This window comes from Pollicipes pollicipes, unplaced genomic scaffold, assembly GCF_011947565.3.
Source record: "Pollicipes pollicipes isolate AB1234 unplaced genomic scaffold, Ppol_2.1 Scaffold_6138;HRSCAF=7277_pilon_pilon_pilon, whole genome shotgun sequence".
NCBI classification, from domain to species: Eukaryota; Metazoa; Arthropoda; class Thecostraca; order Pollicipedomorpha; family Pollicipedidae; genus Pollicipes; species Pollicipes pollicipes.
The window spans coordinates 26,315,143-26,329,601 of record NW_023596818.1 but is presented as its reverse complement, the minus strand read 5'-3'; the positions used below and the strand labels follow the sequence as shown (position 1 = coordinate 26,329,601).

The 14,459-nt window shown below is 58.3% G+C and overlaps 1 protein-coding gene across 1 annotated transcript; it reads right to left on the bottom strand.

Moving 5' to 3' along the window:
• Positions 1-4,070: 4,070 nt before the first annotated feature.
• On the bottom strand, positions 4,071-10,306 carry LOC119105513 (homeobox protein araucan). The gene is made up of 3 exons (XM_037228976.1): positions 10,226-10,306; positions 5,783-6,025; positions 4,071-4,187 (listed from the first exon to the last, which is right to left on the bottom strand). Exons 1-3 carry the CDS (start codon positions 10,262-10,264, stop codon positions 4,071-4,073), a joined length of 399 nt encoding a protein of 132 aa, XP_037084871.1. The 5' UTR covers positions 10,265-10,306.
• Positions 10,307-14,459: the final 4,153 nt, after the last annotated feature.

Sequence of the window (14,459 nt, the reverse complement as noted above, 5' to 3'; positions counted from 1 at the left end):
TTTTAATAATGCCAGTCGGCCATAATCTTATTTTGATTCCGGTATAATCATCTTAGCTCACTCCTTGAAGGCGCGAATTCATTTTTCTCATACAAATTTTTCACGCGTGCTGCATAAATTGTCTGCTCGTCTGTATTTCCAAGCCAGGGGAAATGGAAAGTTCTTTGTGGGATATTACCGCTTGTGATGGCAGGAAAGGGCGTTGAAATTAAAAACCTGTTCAGAAGCCATGAAAGCACTGCCAAGTAAAGTTGTATCAAAGGCTTGGCAGATGAAAGACAACGGAATGGCTTTAACTGTAGTTCGGGGCCAATTCAAACTTTGCGGCCCAAGTGAAGTGTTTTGAGCACTCTTAGAACGAAAAGTCTTGGGGTCGCGTCAACTTAATGAAAGAGTGAAATGACTAGCATTTCTGCAGTAGCATTAGCTGTAGATTGGCAATGTCTTTTAAACGCATTTGAACGCAGCTGGCGGAGCGGCAAAAGGGAACTCTCAAACTCGGATCGTCGGAAACATTCCAGACCGATACCGACACGTGACAGGAGTTATGCGCTGGTTCCACAGTCAAAAGACTACGCTTTGACATAACAGGTCATGGGGTAGTTGGCTATGAAATGATCTAGTTTCTGTTTACGTCCATGTCATTTTCGATGCGTTGCGGAAATGTGCCGGGCGCCAGCGAAACGATTTATTTAATCATGTGTGTGTGTGTGTGTGTGTGTGTGTGTGTGTTGTGTGTGTGTGTGTGTGTGTGTGTGTGTGTGTGTGTGTGTGTGTGTGGTGTGTGTGTGTGTGTGTGTGTGTGTGTTGTGTGTGTGTGTGTGTGTGTGTGTGTGTGTGTGTGTCTGTGTGTGTGTCTGTGTGTTCAGTGGCAGACGTCTTTCCCCAGACGGAGCCCATACGATGCAGTCCGACCCTACACGCGTCTTGTCCTTGTCCCCACCAGTGATCGCCACGTTCGACCACCCGTTTGAGCAGCCCCCCTCCCCCTCCGTTCAGCGTGTGACGCGTCTCTGGTCGCATCACTGGTGACTCAGACGCGTCCCTCGGAAGAGTGAGTCACCACGCCGCACCTTGTTCTCGAGACACATCACTGCATGCCCCAACATCTCGCCACTGTTGGAGATGGTAATACACCAGACTGGCGAGCTCCCGTAGCCCACTATTACGCCCGCCTGGCCCGCTGGTATCCGCATGGGCATCGCCGACATTCTTGGGCTTAGCATCGGGCCCCTCCGTGTGCGGCAGCAGCGCTGGCATGCCATTAGATCACCAAACTGGTTCTTGGCTTGAACAAATTTGCATATGTTTTGATCCTGTTGAGGCACTAGCTTGATATACCACAGATCGTTGTTGAGAGTACATCCTACATGCTTAATTACGACTTCACGTGCCTAATTAATGATCTGTATAGCTGATATCATTCCCTCCTCCAATGTACTGGTTCGGGCTACACTGACGCTTCATTGCTCAGATGTGGGGCTCTGCTCGCAGCCTCTCGTGGGGCGCGGGACCCCCTCAACGCACCCCGCGCGCGGGGACGCTTGTGACGCACCGGTTGACACCAACTGGCGCACACCGCGCCAGCTATGGCCGCGTGGGTTGCGGCGCCCGACGTCCCCCCCCCCCCCAATTAGCGTCAATGCGGGCGTGCATCATGCAAGGCTGGTGCTGCTTGTGTGTGACGGTATAAATAACAATCAACAAGGCCGACTGGGTGGCGCTCTGAGAGCGGACGCCATTACGCCGCCGCCGCGAATGCCGCGCACTCGGCCGTGCGCCGCGTAAGCCGCGCCCGCCGACACACTGAGGGGGTAGGGGGGGGGGGGCGGAGGGGGCGCTTCTGCGGTTCTGGAAGCCGGAGGCGATACGCAAACGGGACGGGCTAAGTGGACAGTGATTGCGAGGCGTTGGGGACGGGCGGACTATTTTCGTGGAAGTTATAAATAGCGGGTAGAGCTTAATAGAATTTCTCACCTGCCCGCGCTACCACACAATTATATAGTAAAAAAGGGTCGCTTGTGTTCGCACAGTTAAAATTATGGGCTTTATGGCGAGAGAAACGTCTAAGATTAGTCGCCAGTTTGGTTGCAAAGTTGTTCGAAACCGTCTTTATATGTGTCGCTCATTCGGGCTACTAACGCGGCATTCCTATATTTACGTCTGCCCCTATAAACAGACACAACCAGCACAACGCAGCTCCATGCCCATTCGCCCACCAATCCCCAGGGGCTGCCGCGCTCTATTTCCTTTGGTGCGCTCGGCATCGCCGATGGCCGGGCGCCGGCCGCTCAGCGTCGCCGATGGCCGGACCCGGCTGCTTGGCATCGCCGATGGCCGAGCACCGGGCACTTGGGCGTCGCCGATGGCCGGGCGCCGGCCGCTTGACGTCGCCGATGGCCAGGCGCCGGCCGCTCGGCCGTCGCCGATGGCCAGGCGCCGGCCGCTCGGCCTCGCCAATGGCCGGCGCCGGCCGCTCGGCGTCACCGATGGCCGGCGCCGGCCGCTCGGCGTCGCCGATGGCCGGGCGCCTGCCGCTCGGCGTCGCCGATGGCCGGGCGCCGGCCGCTCGGCCTCGCCAATGGCCGGGTGCCGGCCGCTCCTGGCCCGCGATCGTATCGGCACCAGCGCTGTGCACCACGGCAGGCCTGCTCGCGCCGCCCTGCGATGACACCGCGATATGTCCCCGGGCCGGTGTCATACACGCGATTTTGCGCCACGAGCAGGCCGGACGCGTCAGGACCGTGCCGAGCGCGCGGGTCGTGCGGGAGCCACCCGCTCCCGAACGCTGGCATTTAGGCGGCTGCCGACACGGCCTCAACGGTTCTATTGCTGTAGCGGATGAGGAAGGAAATCGCTGTTTTGCAGTTGGGAGGTGTCGTGACCGAGGAGTAAGTGGTGCGTGAAACTGCGTCACCTTGCCGAGCCCACCCAATCTCAGAGTCATCTCGATGCCGTTGCGATGACGTCTTCGTCAGTGCGATGCATAAAAGCCCGCTGAGACGGCAGTGAAAAACGGCTGCCATTTGTCGGACTGCATAAACGGAGACGTTTTGAGCTTCAGGTGAGCGCTTGCAGTGATTGCTAACGTGCAAATATGGATGGAAGGATGGATGGCGGGCGATATGGACGCAAAACACTGCTTCGTCCCAAGTGACATGTCTCCGGCCTGTGTGTGTGATAGGAATGTGGCTATACGACGTGACACTCCATCAAAGACAGGCCTGCACGATGCTTTCACCAAACCGAGGCCGATCCGGCACACCGAGAGTTTAGGACTCGAATCAGGGGCGAGCCAGCTGGGACGTTAGTGGAGCCCGAAGTGACGTCACAATTGTGATACAGAACCCGACAGTGACGTCACAGTGTGATACAGAATAGAAGAATATCTATTGAAATCTGCGCCGAAGGGTACCGATGGTGTAGAGACTAGTTGCGCGACTGGTAAGCCAGAAGTGCGGGGTTCGATTCCCCGCGGTTCTCGCCCTTGTTGCCGGAGTGAGAGTTAGGCGAGCGCCATATGGCCTCAACAGGTGAGTGCGTCGTAAATTCGCCCCAACATTGGATCCGTGGCACAGGTCAACCTCATTCTACGCCCGGTACACGCCACTAAACCCATCTGAGTCACAGGCTTCTGCTAACGGTCGCTCACCACTTGGTTTTTTCCTACACGTAAAGCTATGGGTCTCCCTCCCGCGTAAGATCGCAACACAGTCCACCACAAACCGGCACAGCCGGAGCCCCGCAGACCAGCGGCCCAGCGGCCACTCCGAGGCGGCCCCCTCCCGCGTAAGATCGCAACACCGCCCACCGCAAACCAGCACGGCCGGAGCCTCGCAGACCAGCGGACAAGCGGCCACTCCGAGGCGGCCCCCCTCCCTCGTAAGATCACAACACGGTCCAGCACAAACCAGCACAGCCGGAGCCCCGCGGACCAGCGGGCAAGCGCCCACTCCGAGGCGGCCCCCTCCCTCGTAAGATCGCAACACCGCCCACCGCAAACCAGCACAGCCGGAGCCTCGCAGGCCAGCGGGCCAGCGGCCACTCCGAGGCGGCCGTCCTCCGTGTACTCACCCTGCGGGCAGCCCGTAGGGCGAGAGGCCCGACTCGCCGTACGGGTAGTAGAGGCCGTAAGGCCAGGCTGGCGTGCCGAGCGGAGGCGCCAGCGGCACGGCGCCCTCCTTGCCCTGAGGGAGGGCAAGCACGGCGTCAGGACGTGCAGGCGAGCTGGCCGCTGGACAGCGGCGAGCGCGCCGACAGATGGACACGAAGACGGAAAGGTGATGCCCTTACTTTCTCGTGCGATCTGTTGAGCATTTGTAGACTTCCGTTGTGTCAGTGACTTAGGACCATATACAGCTCTTACACACTTTCTACGTTCTTATTGACATGGTGGCATTTTGTCTTAACTAGGTAGTGTCATATATGTTAGCCCTCCCCACTCTTACATGACCTGCACTGTGGTTCAAAAAAGGTTTTCCCGGCATTTTATAGCAGCTTTATTCATGCTTGGGATGTTTCTCAAGCCCAATGTTGGATGCAGCTCTGCCTAATGATGGGGTTCAATGACACACAAGGGCGGAGCTTCGAAAATGTATTCGGCAAGCATGACTTGTCTTCTGAAAACCGTGTTTAATTGCTTTGGTGCCTTTTGGGCTAATATGAGCACAAAACAAATGGAGCCAGGCAAAAGATAGAGACAAGGCCCCCAAAGATGTACAAAGCTCCATTCACGATCGCAAACAAATTGAAGGCTACCTGACTGATACCAATACCGCCGAAGACAACCAGGCGTTTCAAAACACAAGCGTCCCCATCAGCTGCCAAATCGTTTGACCCAGGTCGGCCGTACGCCTGCCCCTCCGTCTTCCCACTGTCGCCACTGTGTCGCCGTTTGTCTCGCCCTGTGTCGCCGCGTGGGCGCCCGTGTGTCGCCGTCTGTCCACCCCTGTGTCGAGAGGCTCCGTGTTTCTCAGCCACTTAATGCCGGCTCCCGTGGCGCCGTTAATCTCACCAGGCTGCGCCGCGTGTCTGACGCACACTGCATGCGCCGCGGTTATCGTGATGAAGTAGCGCACGTGGAACCAGAGGTTCACTCGGCCCGTCGCTGAAGGCGTGGGACCACCTGTCACATGCTGCCTCGGTTGGCAGATGTGGGCCGGTGTTTGGTGCCCATCTGCATTGGCAGCGTTCGGACTGTGCCTGAGGTGGTGGCTCCCACGGCTTTGGTGACTTTTGGGCCAATATGAGCACAAAACATAAGCACAAGACTGCCTGCCTCTGGATCGGCGGGGAATTTTGAAATTACCGCTCCTAATCGCTTTGATTGTTTTGACAACGGCAAATAGTCGAAATTTTAAAGCATCTGTTTCCCCAATCTCCTGGTTATTTGACAGCACTGTCTTATCTATATACATACTGCTCCTCGCAAACGCACTCAACAATTTACGTGGATAGGGATATATATATATATATATATATATATATATATATATATATATATATATATATATGATATGTCCTGTGCATTCATGACGTTCTCACCGCCTGTGGCATCTGCAGTATTAGTTCCATCCGGAACTGATGGTGTTTGTAAACCTGCAGTGTCAATGATGTCCCCAGCGTGCGTTGCGTCTAGCGTACCAACATCTGCCGCAATGTCTCCGGCATTCCCAGTTTCAACATCGCCTATGGCGTCACCGGCGGCAGCAGCACCAAACGCGGTGCACAGCGCCGCAGCGTCCATACCGCCCCAGTCTCCCGTGGCCCCCGCTCCACTGACCGGTGCTGCGGCCGCCTGGCCCTGGAGCGCCTGCAGGTAGGCCGAATCGCAGCCGTACATGAGCGGCAGGCCAGACGCCAGCCGCTGGTACGCCAGCAGGTGGCTGGGCGCGCCGTACTGGCACGAGCAGACGGCGTGCCCCGACACCGGGTCCGTGTACAGCACGCGGCCCGTGTCGCAGCACTTCTGGCCCGGCGACGCGGCCGTCAACGGCGAGGACGTGGCCAGTGGCGCCGCCAGGTGCTGCCGAAGGGGGGGGGGGGCGTTAGACGTGTGGCGAGCTGGGCAGCGGCAGAGCCAGCTGGTGGGAAAGGGAACACCAGTCGTCAGGCGACGGACAGACATTACTGCTATACGCTGAGCTGCAGTGAACACTTGGGTTGAATTCTGATCCATATGAATTCCATGATCGGCATACACCACACTGGCGAGGGCCCACCCAGGCTGTGGAGGCCGGAGCGAAAGGCAACCACAGCTGGCCGATATTAACGACAAGCAGAGAACCGTCGAAGGGCAGACCAGAAGCTACTACTTCGACCATCCGCCGCAGCCGCAGCCGATGGCGACGGTCGCGACTACATCCGTCGTGCTCAGCCGGTCACGCCGCCAACCGTGACTCACGACCGGTCGCCGTGAGGGAGGACGCGTGAGTCACGAATGCAGGCCTCCGAGTACACACCAAAGCCGACGAGCAGGACATGCAGTCAGCGCCCACCGTCACACCGCCGGATTTATAAGACATGGAATGCCATAATGTCAGCTCCGTGGAATTGATAAGAATGCGACCCCTGCAAAGTGCTAGGCCATTCGCATGCTCAGTCATAAATCAAGAACGTAGCGGATTACGGCATGGCGACATCCTTAAGCGGGACCGCACCGCCGTCGCGGGGCTTGCTGAAAGGGCCGGCCACATATCAGCATCGTAAAATTTGGGATGTTAACACATGACAGCTCACAGGCTTTTACTGCTTGGAAACATGCAGCACCCTCATGCTTTTAGGGAGATTATCAAACAATACTGCCTCCGCCCGGTGTTCACAAAGGATTTTTTTTCGTGAAGCGCCGAATATTACATACCAAGCAAGCTTCAGGGCAGCAACATTGCATCAAAAGAACACGAAAGTCCTTGTCCCGGCTGTATTTGCGACGACAGCCGAGACTTGAACGGTTGTTCTTTGCTGCTGTGATCGGTTTGGTCCGATGTTCAGTTCATTTCACCGCTTAGTTTCGTCAGTAAAAATACAGAACCTCGTGCTTCATGGCCGTGAAAACGTGGACGGCGGATGATGGTAGCGCTGCGAACGCGGCCAGCAGCGCCACCGGCAGGCCCAGTGACATAACCCCGTGTTCATCGCAATCCAAGGCTGCACCCGGCGGGACTGACAGCCCAGTCTGCCTCAGCGCAGGCCCGCCTATTATTCTCTGATACAGATCAGGGCCAAAAACCCACCCGGACACCTGTGAAACGGGATACCAGTCACCCAAAACGACAAGGTCAAGACCATATCACACAGATCAGCCAGCGCACCGAGCCAGGACAGCACGAGCCTCAGCAGGTGGGCCGGCGCCGCCTCCCCGAGACCCTCCGCGGCTGTCCAGCCGCCCGTCCCCACCCCAGCCGGACGGTCGGAAATCCCGGCCTCGCCGCCGCCTCCTCTCATTCATGACGCGGCGCGGTCCGCACCGCCGACACGTGCAGCCCGATGACGCCCGGCCAGGACATGAATATGCGACGGCGCGGCCGGCCTGGGAAACCGCGGCGGGGGCGCCGGCGCGCGCCGCGGGCCCCGGCCTCGACTGATGGATGACCCGGCTGAACACGTCGCGGCCGGTTGGCGCGCGGCGGGTACACGGGCCTGCCGGGCGCGCCGGCGGCCCGCGTACGCCGGGGAGACGGCGCGCGGCCGGCCCGCCACCGGCCGCCCGCGCGGCTGAGTCCGTCAGCCGGTTGACTCAGGGAATACTCAGCTACTTTCGGACTATTCCTGTACATTCACGTCATTGCTAACGCGGAATGAAGCCGCAGAAAAGTGCCAGCTGGAGCCCAGGAGTACGCAGCTGCGCTGCTGGGGGTGAGGTGGCGAAGGAGTTCCTGAATGGTAGCGCCGTCACGGACCTGACGGCGCGCAGATCGTTCCGGCCTACCGGACCGGCCGTTCCGGACCGCCGGGCCGACTCGCACCGGAACGGGTGTTGCGCGGGCCGGTCCAGTCGGGACCGGACCGGGCTGAACCGGGTCGGGTCAGGTCGGATCGGATCAGGCCGGGTCGGGTCGGGTCGGGCCGAGCCGGGCCGGGTCGGGCCGAGCTGGGTCGGGTTGGGTTGAGCCGGGTCGGGTCGGGTCAGGTCGGGTCGGGTCGGGTCGGATCGGGCCGGGTCGGGCCGGGTCGGGTCGGCTCGGGCCGAGACGGGTCGGTTTGGGTCGGGCCGGGTTGGGTCGGGTCGGGCAGGCCCCCAGGCTGAGGCGTCGTATGCAGATAGGCTGTTTGTTTTCCGGCCGTGTTGACACCAGTGACAGGGGTGGTTGGCTGGCACCGGGCAGGGCGCTCAGGGCTCCGTCAGGCCCGGGATCAGCTCCGAGTGCAGCTGTTTAAAGGCGGAGTCGGGGGTTGACTACGATTAGCGATGTGGGTGGCGCTCAGAGTACGCTGTGAGAGCAAGAACACAAGGGAAAGGAGACCCCTGCCTCAACGCAGGCTGTGTGAAGGATTTAAAACGGACCATTGCTACAGTTGACCCGATTGATTAAGAAAACGGCAAAGCATGCATGCGCAATGAAGGTTGTCTTCGAGGCATTTTAACCCGTTGGCTTACTTAGATTTATATCCAGCAAATAAAACTGGCGGTGGATCTTTGCACTCGTTGCATTAGTTGACTCCTTAGCATTTTCACAAGGTCCGTCAAAGGGAGCGAATCAAGTATTACATGCTTTTGTAATACACCTGTTGTTTCTAAGTCCACCGACCAACACATGTTTTCCAAAAGTAATGTCAAATTTGTTATAGTTAACGCCTCGGATTTATCGGCTGGAGCATACAACTCTCCATGCATTATTCAGGCAGTCTTTCTAACAAGCTCTGCCTCCTCACCGCACGTTCGCCGCATGTCTCACCTGGTAGCGAACAATGCTTGCTTAACATAGCCGAGCTGGATTACACAGAAGCAGCACATTTCAAAACTCCGAATACCAGTTCCCCGTCTGAACAATCTACACCGATAACATCAACGAATGCATTACAGCCGGCTCCGAAACCTACATCCGCCAACGCCGACCCGAGAGCCCCGGCGTGCAGCCTGCCGCACCCCGCGCCCCGACTGCACCCGCACCACGACCGCACCCCGGACCACGACTGCACCTGCACCACGACTGCACCTCGGACCATGACGCACACCGGACCACGATTGCACACCGGACCACAACTGCATCTCGGACCACGACTGCACCTGCGCTACGACTGCACCTCGGACCACGACTGCACACCGGACCACGATTGCACACCGCACCACAACTGCACCCCGGATCACGACTGCACCCCAGACCACGACCGCACCCGGGACTGCGGCACCCCGCGAGTCAGGCGGTCCGCGAGACCACCATCCTGGACCCGGCTGGCGGAGAGGTTCCGCCGCCGCCGCCGCCGCCGCCTCGACACAAGAGACGTGACCACCACACCCCACCCGACCTCGTAAAGATGGCTGGGATATCACGACAAATTAAGGATCGCGGCCCTGGCTGCATCGCGGCCGGCGCAGATGTTACTGTGCACAGACACTGCACGAACAGTGCACGTGAGGCGGGGGGGAGGGGGCTGTGACAGTACATGGACAGCGGAATGCTCGGACCCGACGGATGGTGCGGTGGAAGGGGAGGGGCGATGGACAAATCCGTGATGTTGTGCGCTGTACGCGATTTTTGTTGTCGAAAACCGGATCCCAGCCGTGAAACGTCAGTCAAGCTTTCCTCTGGTAGCTCGGTACGATCGGCTTGTAACACGGACAACGGTAGTGCAGACGGGAGGGGGAGGGGAGGGGGTGGTGGTGGCGACTGCTCTTAGGAAAATGTAATAATAACGACATAGCGTTGCATACAAATGAACGGTCAGGATCGCAGTCAATGCGTCCCTCACCAACACCTCAAAGGAATCCCCTCACTGATCTGTGTGCGTTTATCTTGGTAGGTTTATCTTGGTACCTGAATTAATTGATGATTGATCGTCATCAAATCCTAATCAGGTGTTGATCTTATTCGTCGGGTCCCCTTAAGATCTCAGCCAGGCGACATGGACTCCCACCGGTCACACCACACTCAAATCTGGCACCAGATTCTCAGCACGCCTTCCTCAGCTCTCAGCGAGTTTGGGCAAGATCACAGCTAGCCCAGATCGAGGCGCGAACCCCGCCCCCGGGTCCACACTCGCCCGCCACCCCCTGCTGGGTACTCACCGGTCCGGGAGAGGCGGTGCTGAGCGCGAACTGCGACATGTTGGCGGCGCGCGGTGGCGGCTCGCTCGCGGCCCCTGGCGCGGCGCGCGCGGCGGCTCGGCGTCTCGCGGGCGGGCGCGCGCCTCGACTGCCGACCCGGTGGCTCGTCCCGCTCCGCTCCGCCCGCCGGCCGGCCGGTCTCGACTCGTGCAGAGACGCCCTCGCCTCGCCCGTCGGCCGTGCGCTCCTGTCCGTGCCGACGCCAGCCAGGTACTGCCCCGCACTGCCCTGTCGCCGCGCCCGCGCCGAAAAACGCGTTTGCACCTCAATTGATTATGATTTCAGCCGAGTTTTCCGGCGCAGAGGCTCCGCCCACCTGGCGGCGCGCGCTAAACGCACCAATCAGCGGCGGCGTCGGCGGCCGGCGGACAGCGGCATTTTTGTTCGGGCGCGGTGTTCGACAAGAGGACGAGACCGGGGCAAATCGGCGGCAGCGGGGCGCCCCCCGGCGGCAGCGGCCGGCGGAGAGGGAGGGACGCGCCCGCCAGGTATTGATTTGGCAAGGCTGATGCATGCAAAGCGAACGCCACGTGCAAAGCCGCTAGGCGTCGTCGGGATGGGAGGCGGGAAAAAGCTGATCGAGATAGGGGTGACGATGTTGTGAGAGGAGGGTTCGAGTGCAGAAGGCGTGCATGGAATCACTTTGAGGGCTGTTGGTGAGAGTTCCTGCTTGATCATGCTGGCCGGATGGTGTGAATGGGAATTTTGATGACGGGCTCGACAGACTCCCAGGTGTGATAAGCGGCTGCGTTCCCGCCCATGTTGAATTTGGTGGCAGTGCGAATGTCGTAGCCATCATCGGAAGATTATTTTTCGAAGACAGTCAGCTGATCACGAAAATGTCATGTTGGCATTGGGTGGTCGTATTATGGTATACTATAAGCACATCAACATATTTCGAAAAAATTACCCGCCCAATTAAAGCCGTTCCGCTAGCGCGATGAGATCAGGATTTCCACACCAAGCCGCTGCTAGATATGAGCTCTGATCCCAAAGTCCTCCCGGCTATATGCTTAATCAACTTTGAAATGGTATCTGCGCAACATGTGCCACCCCATGACGTATCTACGTGGAGCCAAAAATCGCTTATGTTTGTTAAGTTACGCCATGGAACACGGTATTCGGGATCAAAAAGCACATGACTTAACGTGTTGGAGACGAACGCAGGGCCTCACAATCATTAGCACCAGCCATGCTCAAATGGACACCTCCCAGCACAGGGTGCCTGTGTCATGGAAATGCTCAACGTAAACCAATTTGATTTTTCACCTCACCTCCACCTAATTAATCCGTGTTATGCTGTGCCGCCGCACACCGAGACCTTGCGGCCCGGCGTAACTGGTTTGCCCGAACAAGACAATAGCACCGACGGCGTCGCCCTGCCGATATACTCTCTTATTCCCCGCCTGCCTTGTTTCGATTTACTCTACGTGACCGGCATACTAGAGAGCGCAAATTGCGTTTCCGTGTTCGCGATCATTGGTCGATTTGTCGTGGGGACGTCGGTCGGAATTTCCGATGCCGGCTGGCCGCGCGGTCGGCTACCGCAGACATCTTATCAAAACAACGGAAGCAACAACACGATTCTGTCATTTGCCGGCGCAATTCCTGCTGATTGCTCTCCGTCGTCATGGCGGCGGGGCGGTCGCCGCGTGGGCGAGCGCTTACCGTTTGTTATTGCTCGTCTATGCGTGCCTGGCACCATCATCGGTGGGCCGTAGAGCGGCGTTTGCAACCCGGCCGTGTTGACAGTACGGTTCTACGCCGGCGACGGTCGGCCGGCCCGCGACGGGACGAGAACCGGCCGCAGGCAGCGGTTCCGGCGGTGGCCGCCAGGCGGCAGCAGCGTCCGGCAGGGCCGGAGGGTGGCAGGCATGTTCAGGCCTCTTGTATGTCAAAGACAAGAGCGTCGGGTCAGAATAAGTATCTGATGCATTAGAAGTAGCCCTGTTACTTTCAGTGCCTCCAGATATGTTGTTTATTGCGATGGATTTGAACAAATATGATGCTGACGTATACAAATGCAATATAGCTGTCGATGTTAACCGATTTGCCATTCACAAGCGAACTAACGGTGGTGTGTGGGAACTGCTGCATTAAGCTATATGTGAACTATCATACTCTAATAAATCGATGAGGCCAGCTGGTTAAAGATGGACAGAAACAATATTTGTCTTTCTCTGTTTGGCAATTGAGCTTCGTTTTCAGTGTACCTCAAAAGAACCCAGCGTCTCAAGGTCCTGGTGCCTTGTTTGGTGACCTAGATGGAGTTAACCCGGCATAAGATAATATTTGAAGAGTTTCGACTCACTAGAAAAGGCTACGTGACTGCAAACACGGGTGAGGGTGAAACGTTCAAACAAACTCTGATTTGTGGATATCTTGATTGCCCATCCAATGATATTTTAGCAATGTTTTGTGCCCCAAATTTCTTTGCAATCAGAGCCACATGGATTTGTTGAGATGCTCACAGTATCCGCGCATTAGATGGGGCGAGTGAAGTGTGGTATCTCTCGTTGCCATTCGTTGCGAAGCGTGGCCTCACACTTTGCCAGGTCCCAAACCACTGCACGCTCGTGATCAAAGATACGAACAAGGGCCGTGAAGTTCCTCACGTACATGCTCGTAGGCTTGTCTTGGGAAGAAAAACATCTAGCATGAGGCGCGGCTGTAAGTGCGCTCTCCAGGTAGCCTCTGTAGCGTGTATCCAGGTAGCCTCTGTAGCACCTCTCCAGGTGGCCTCTGTAGCGCCTCTCCAGGTAGCCTCTGTAGCGTATATCCAGGTAGCCTCCGTAGCATCTCTCCAGGCAGCCTCTGTAGCGCCTCTCCAGGCAGCCTCTGTCGCACCTCCAGGCAGCCTTTGTAGCACATATCCAGGTAGCCTCTGTAGCGCCTCTCCAGGCGGTCTCTGTAGCACCTCTCCAGGCGGCTTCTGCAGTGCCTCCAGACAGCCTCTGTAACACCTCTCCAGGCAGCCCCTGTAGCGCCTCTCCAGGCAGCCCCTGTAGCGCCTCTCCAGGCAGCCTCTGTAGCACCTCTCCAGGCAGTCTCTGTAGCGCCACTCCGGGCAGCTTCTGCAGTGCCTCTCTAGGCAGCCTCTGCAGCGCCTCTGGTTCCCTGCTCCCGCGTGACGTCATTTGCGTGCGTCAGCGTTGTCACTTACGGCCGATCCCTGCACCTTGTCTGCGGTGTTCCGTTGACAGATTCGCCGCGCTGTGGCTGCTGCACGCTGTCTGTCACACGGCGGGCAGCTGTCGTGGCCGACAGCTGTCAGGCACCGTGGCGCGCCAGCTGCCCGGCTGTTTGGCAGCGCGCTCTCGCCGCCGCGTGGTGGCTGGTGTCGACAGTCGGTCGCAGCGTGCTGTCAGTGGTGTTTTGACGTGGCCGCCGCTACGGGGAGCGGCTGCGGAGCCGGCCAATGAAGCCATGCTTGCCTGCTCGGCTTCTGGTGGGAAGACCTGAGCCACCGGCACCGAATGGTCATGTCATCCGCCTTCCTTGGCTAGAGCGTTCACAATTAAGGTAGCCAGCAGTGGAAACTGCGTTGCCTCCGTCGCCTACGTAGACACATCGGCGACACATGATCGTCGGCTCCCGCAGGTCAGGTGTTGAATTATGTTCAGGGTCCGACACAGGAGTACCAGACCCGCGGCCATGTCAGCCTGCTACGCGGCCATACATCGTCTGACACAGGAATACCAGACCCATGACCGCGTCATCCTGCCACGCGACCATACACTGTCCGACACAGGAGTACCAGACCCGCAGCCGTGTCAGCCTGCTACGCGGCCATACACCGTCTGACACAGGAATACCAGACCCATGACCGCGTCATCCTGCCACGCGACCATACACTGTCCGACACAGGAGTACCAGACCCGCAGCCGTGTCAGCCTGCTACGCGGCCATACACCGTCTGACACAGGAATACCAGACCCATGACCGCGTCATCCTGCCACGCGACCATACACTGTCCGACACAGGAGTACCAGACCCGCAGCCGTGTCATCCTGCTACGCGGCCATACACCGTCTGACACAGGAGTACCAGACCCATGACCGCGTCATCCTGCCACGCGACCATACAGTGTCCGACACAGGAGTACCAGACCCGCAGCTGTGTCAGCCTGCTACGCGGACACGCACCCGGCTGTCCGATCCACCTCCGCCAGGCCGTCTGACATTCCCCCGCCGGG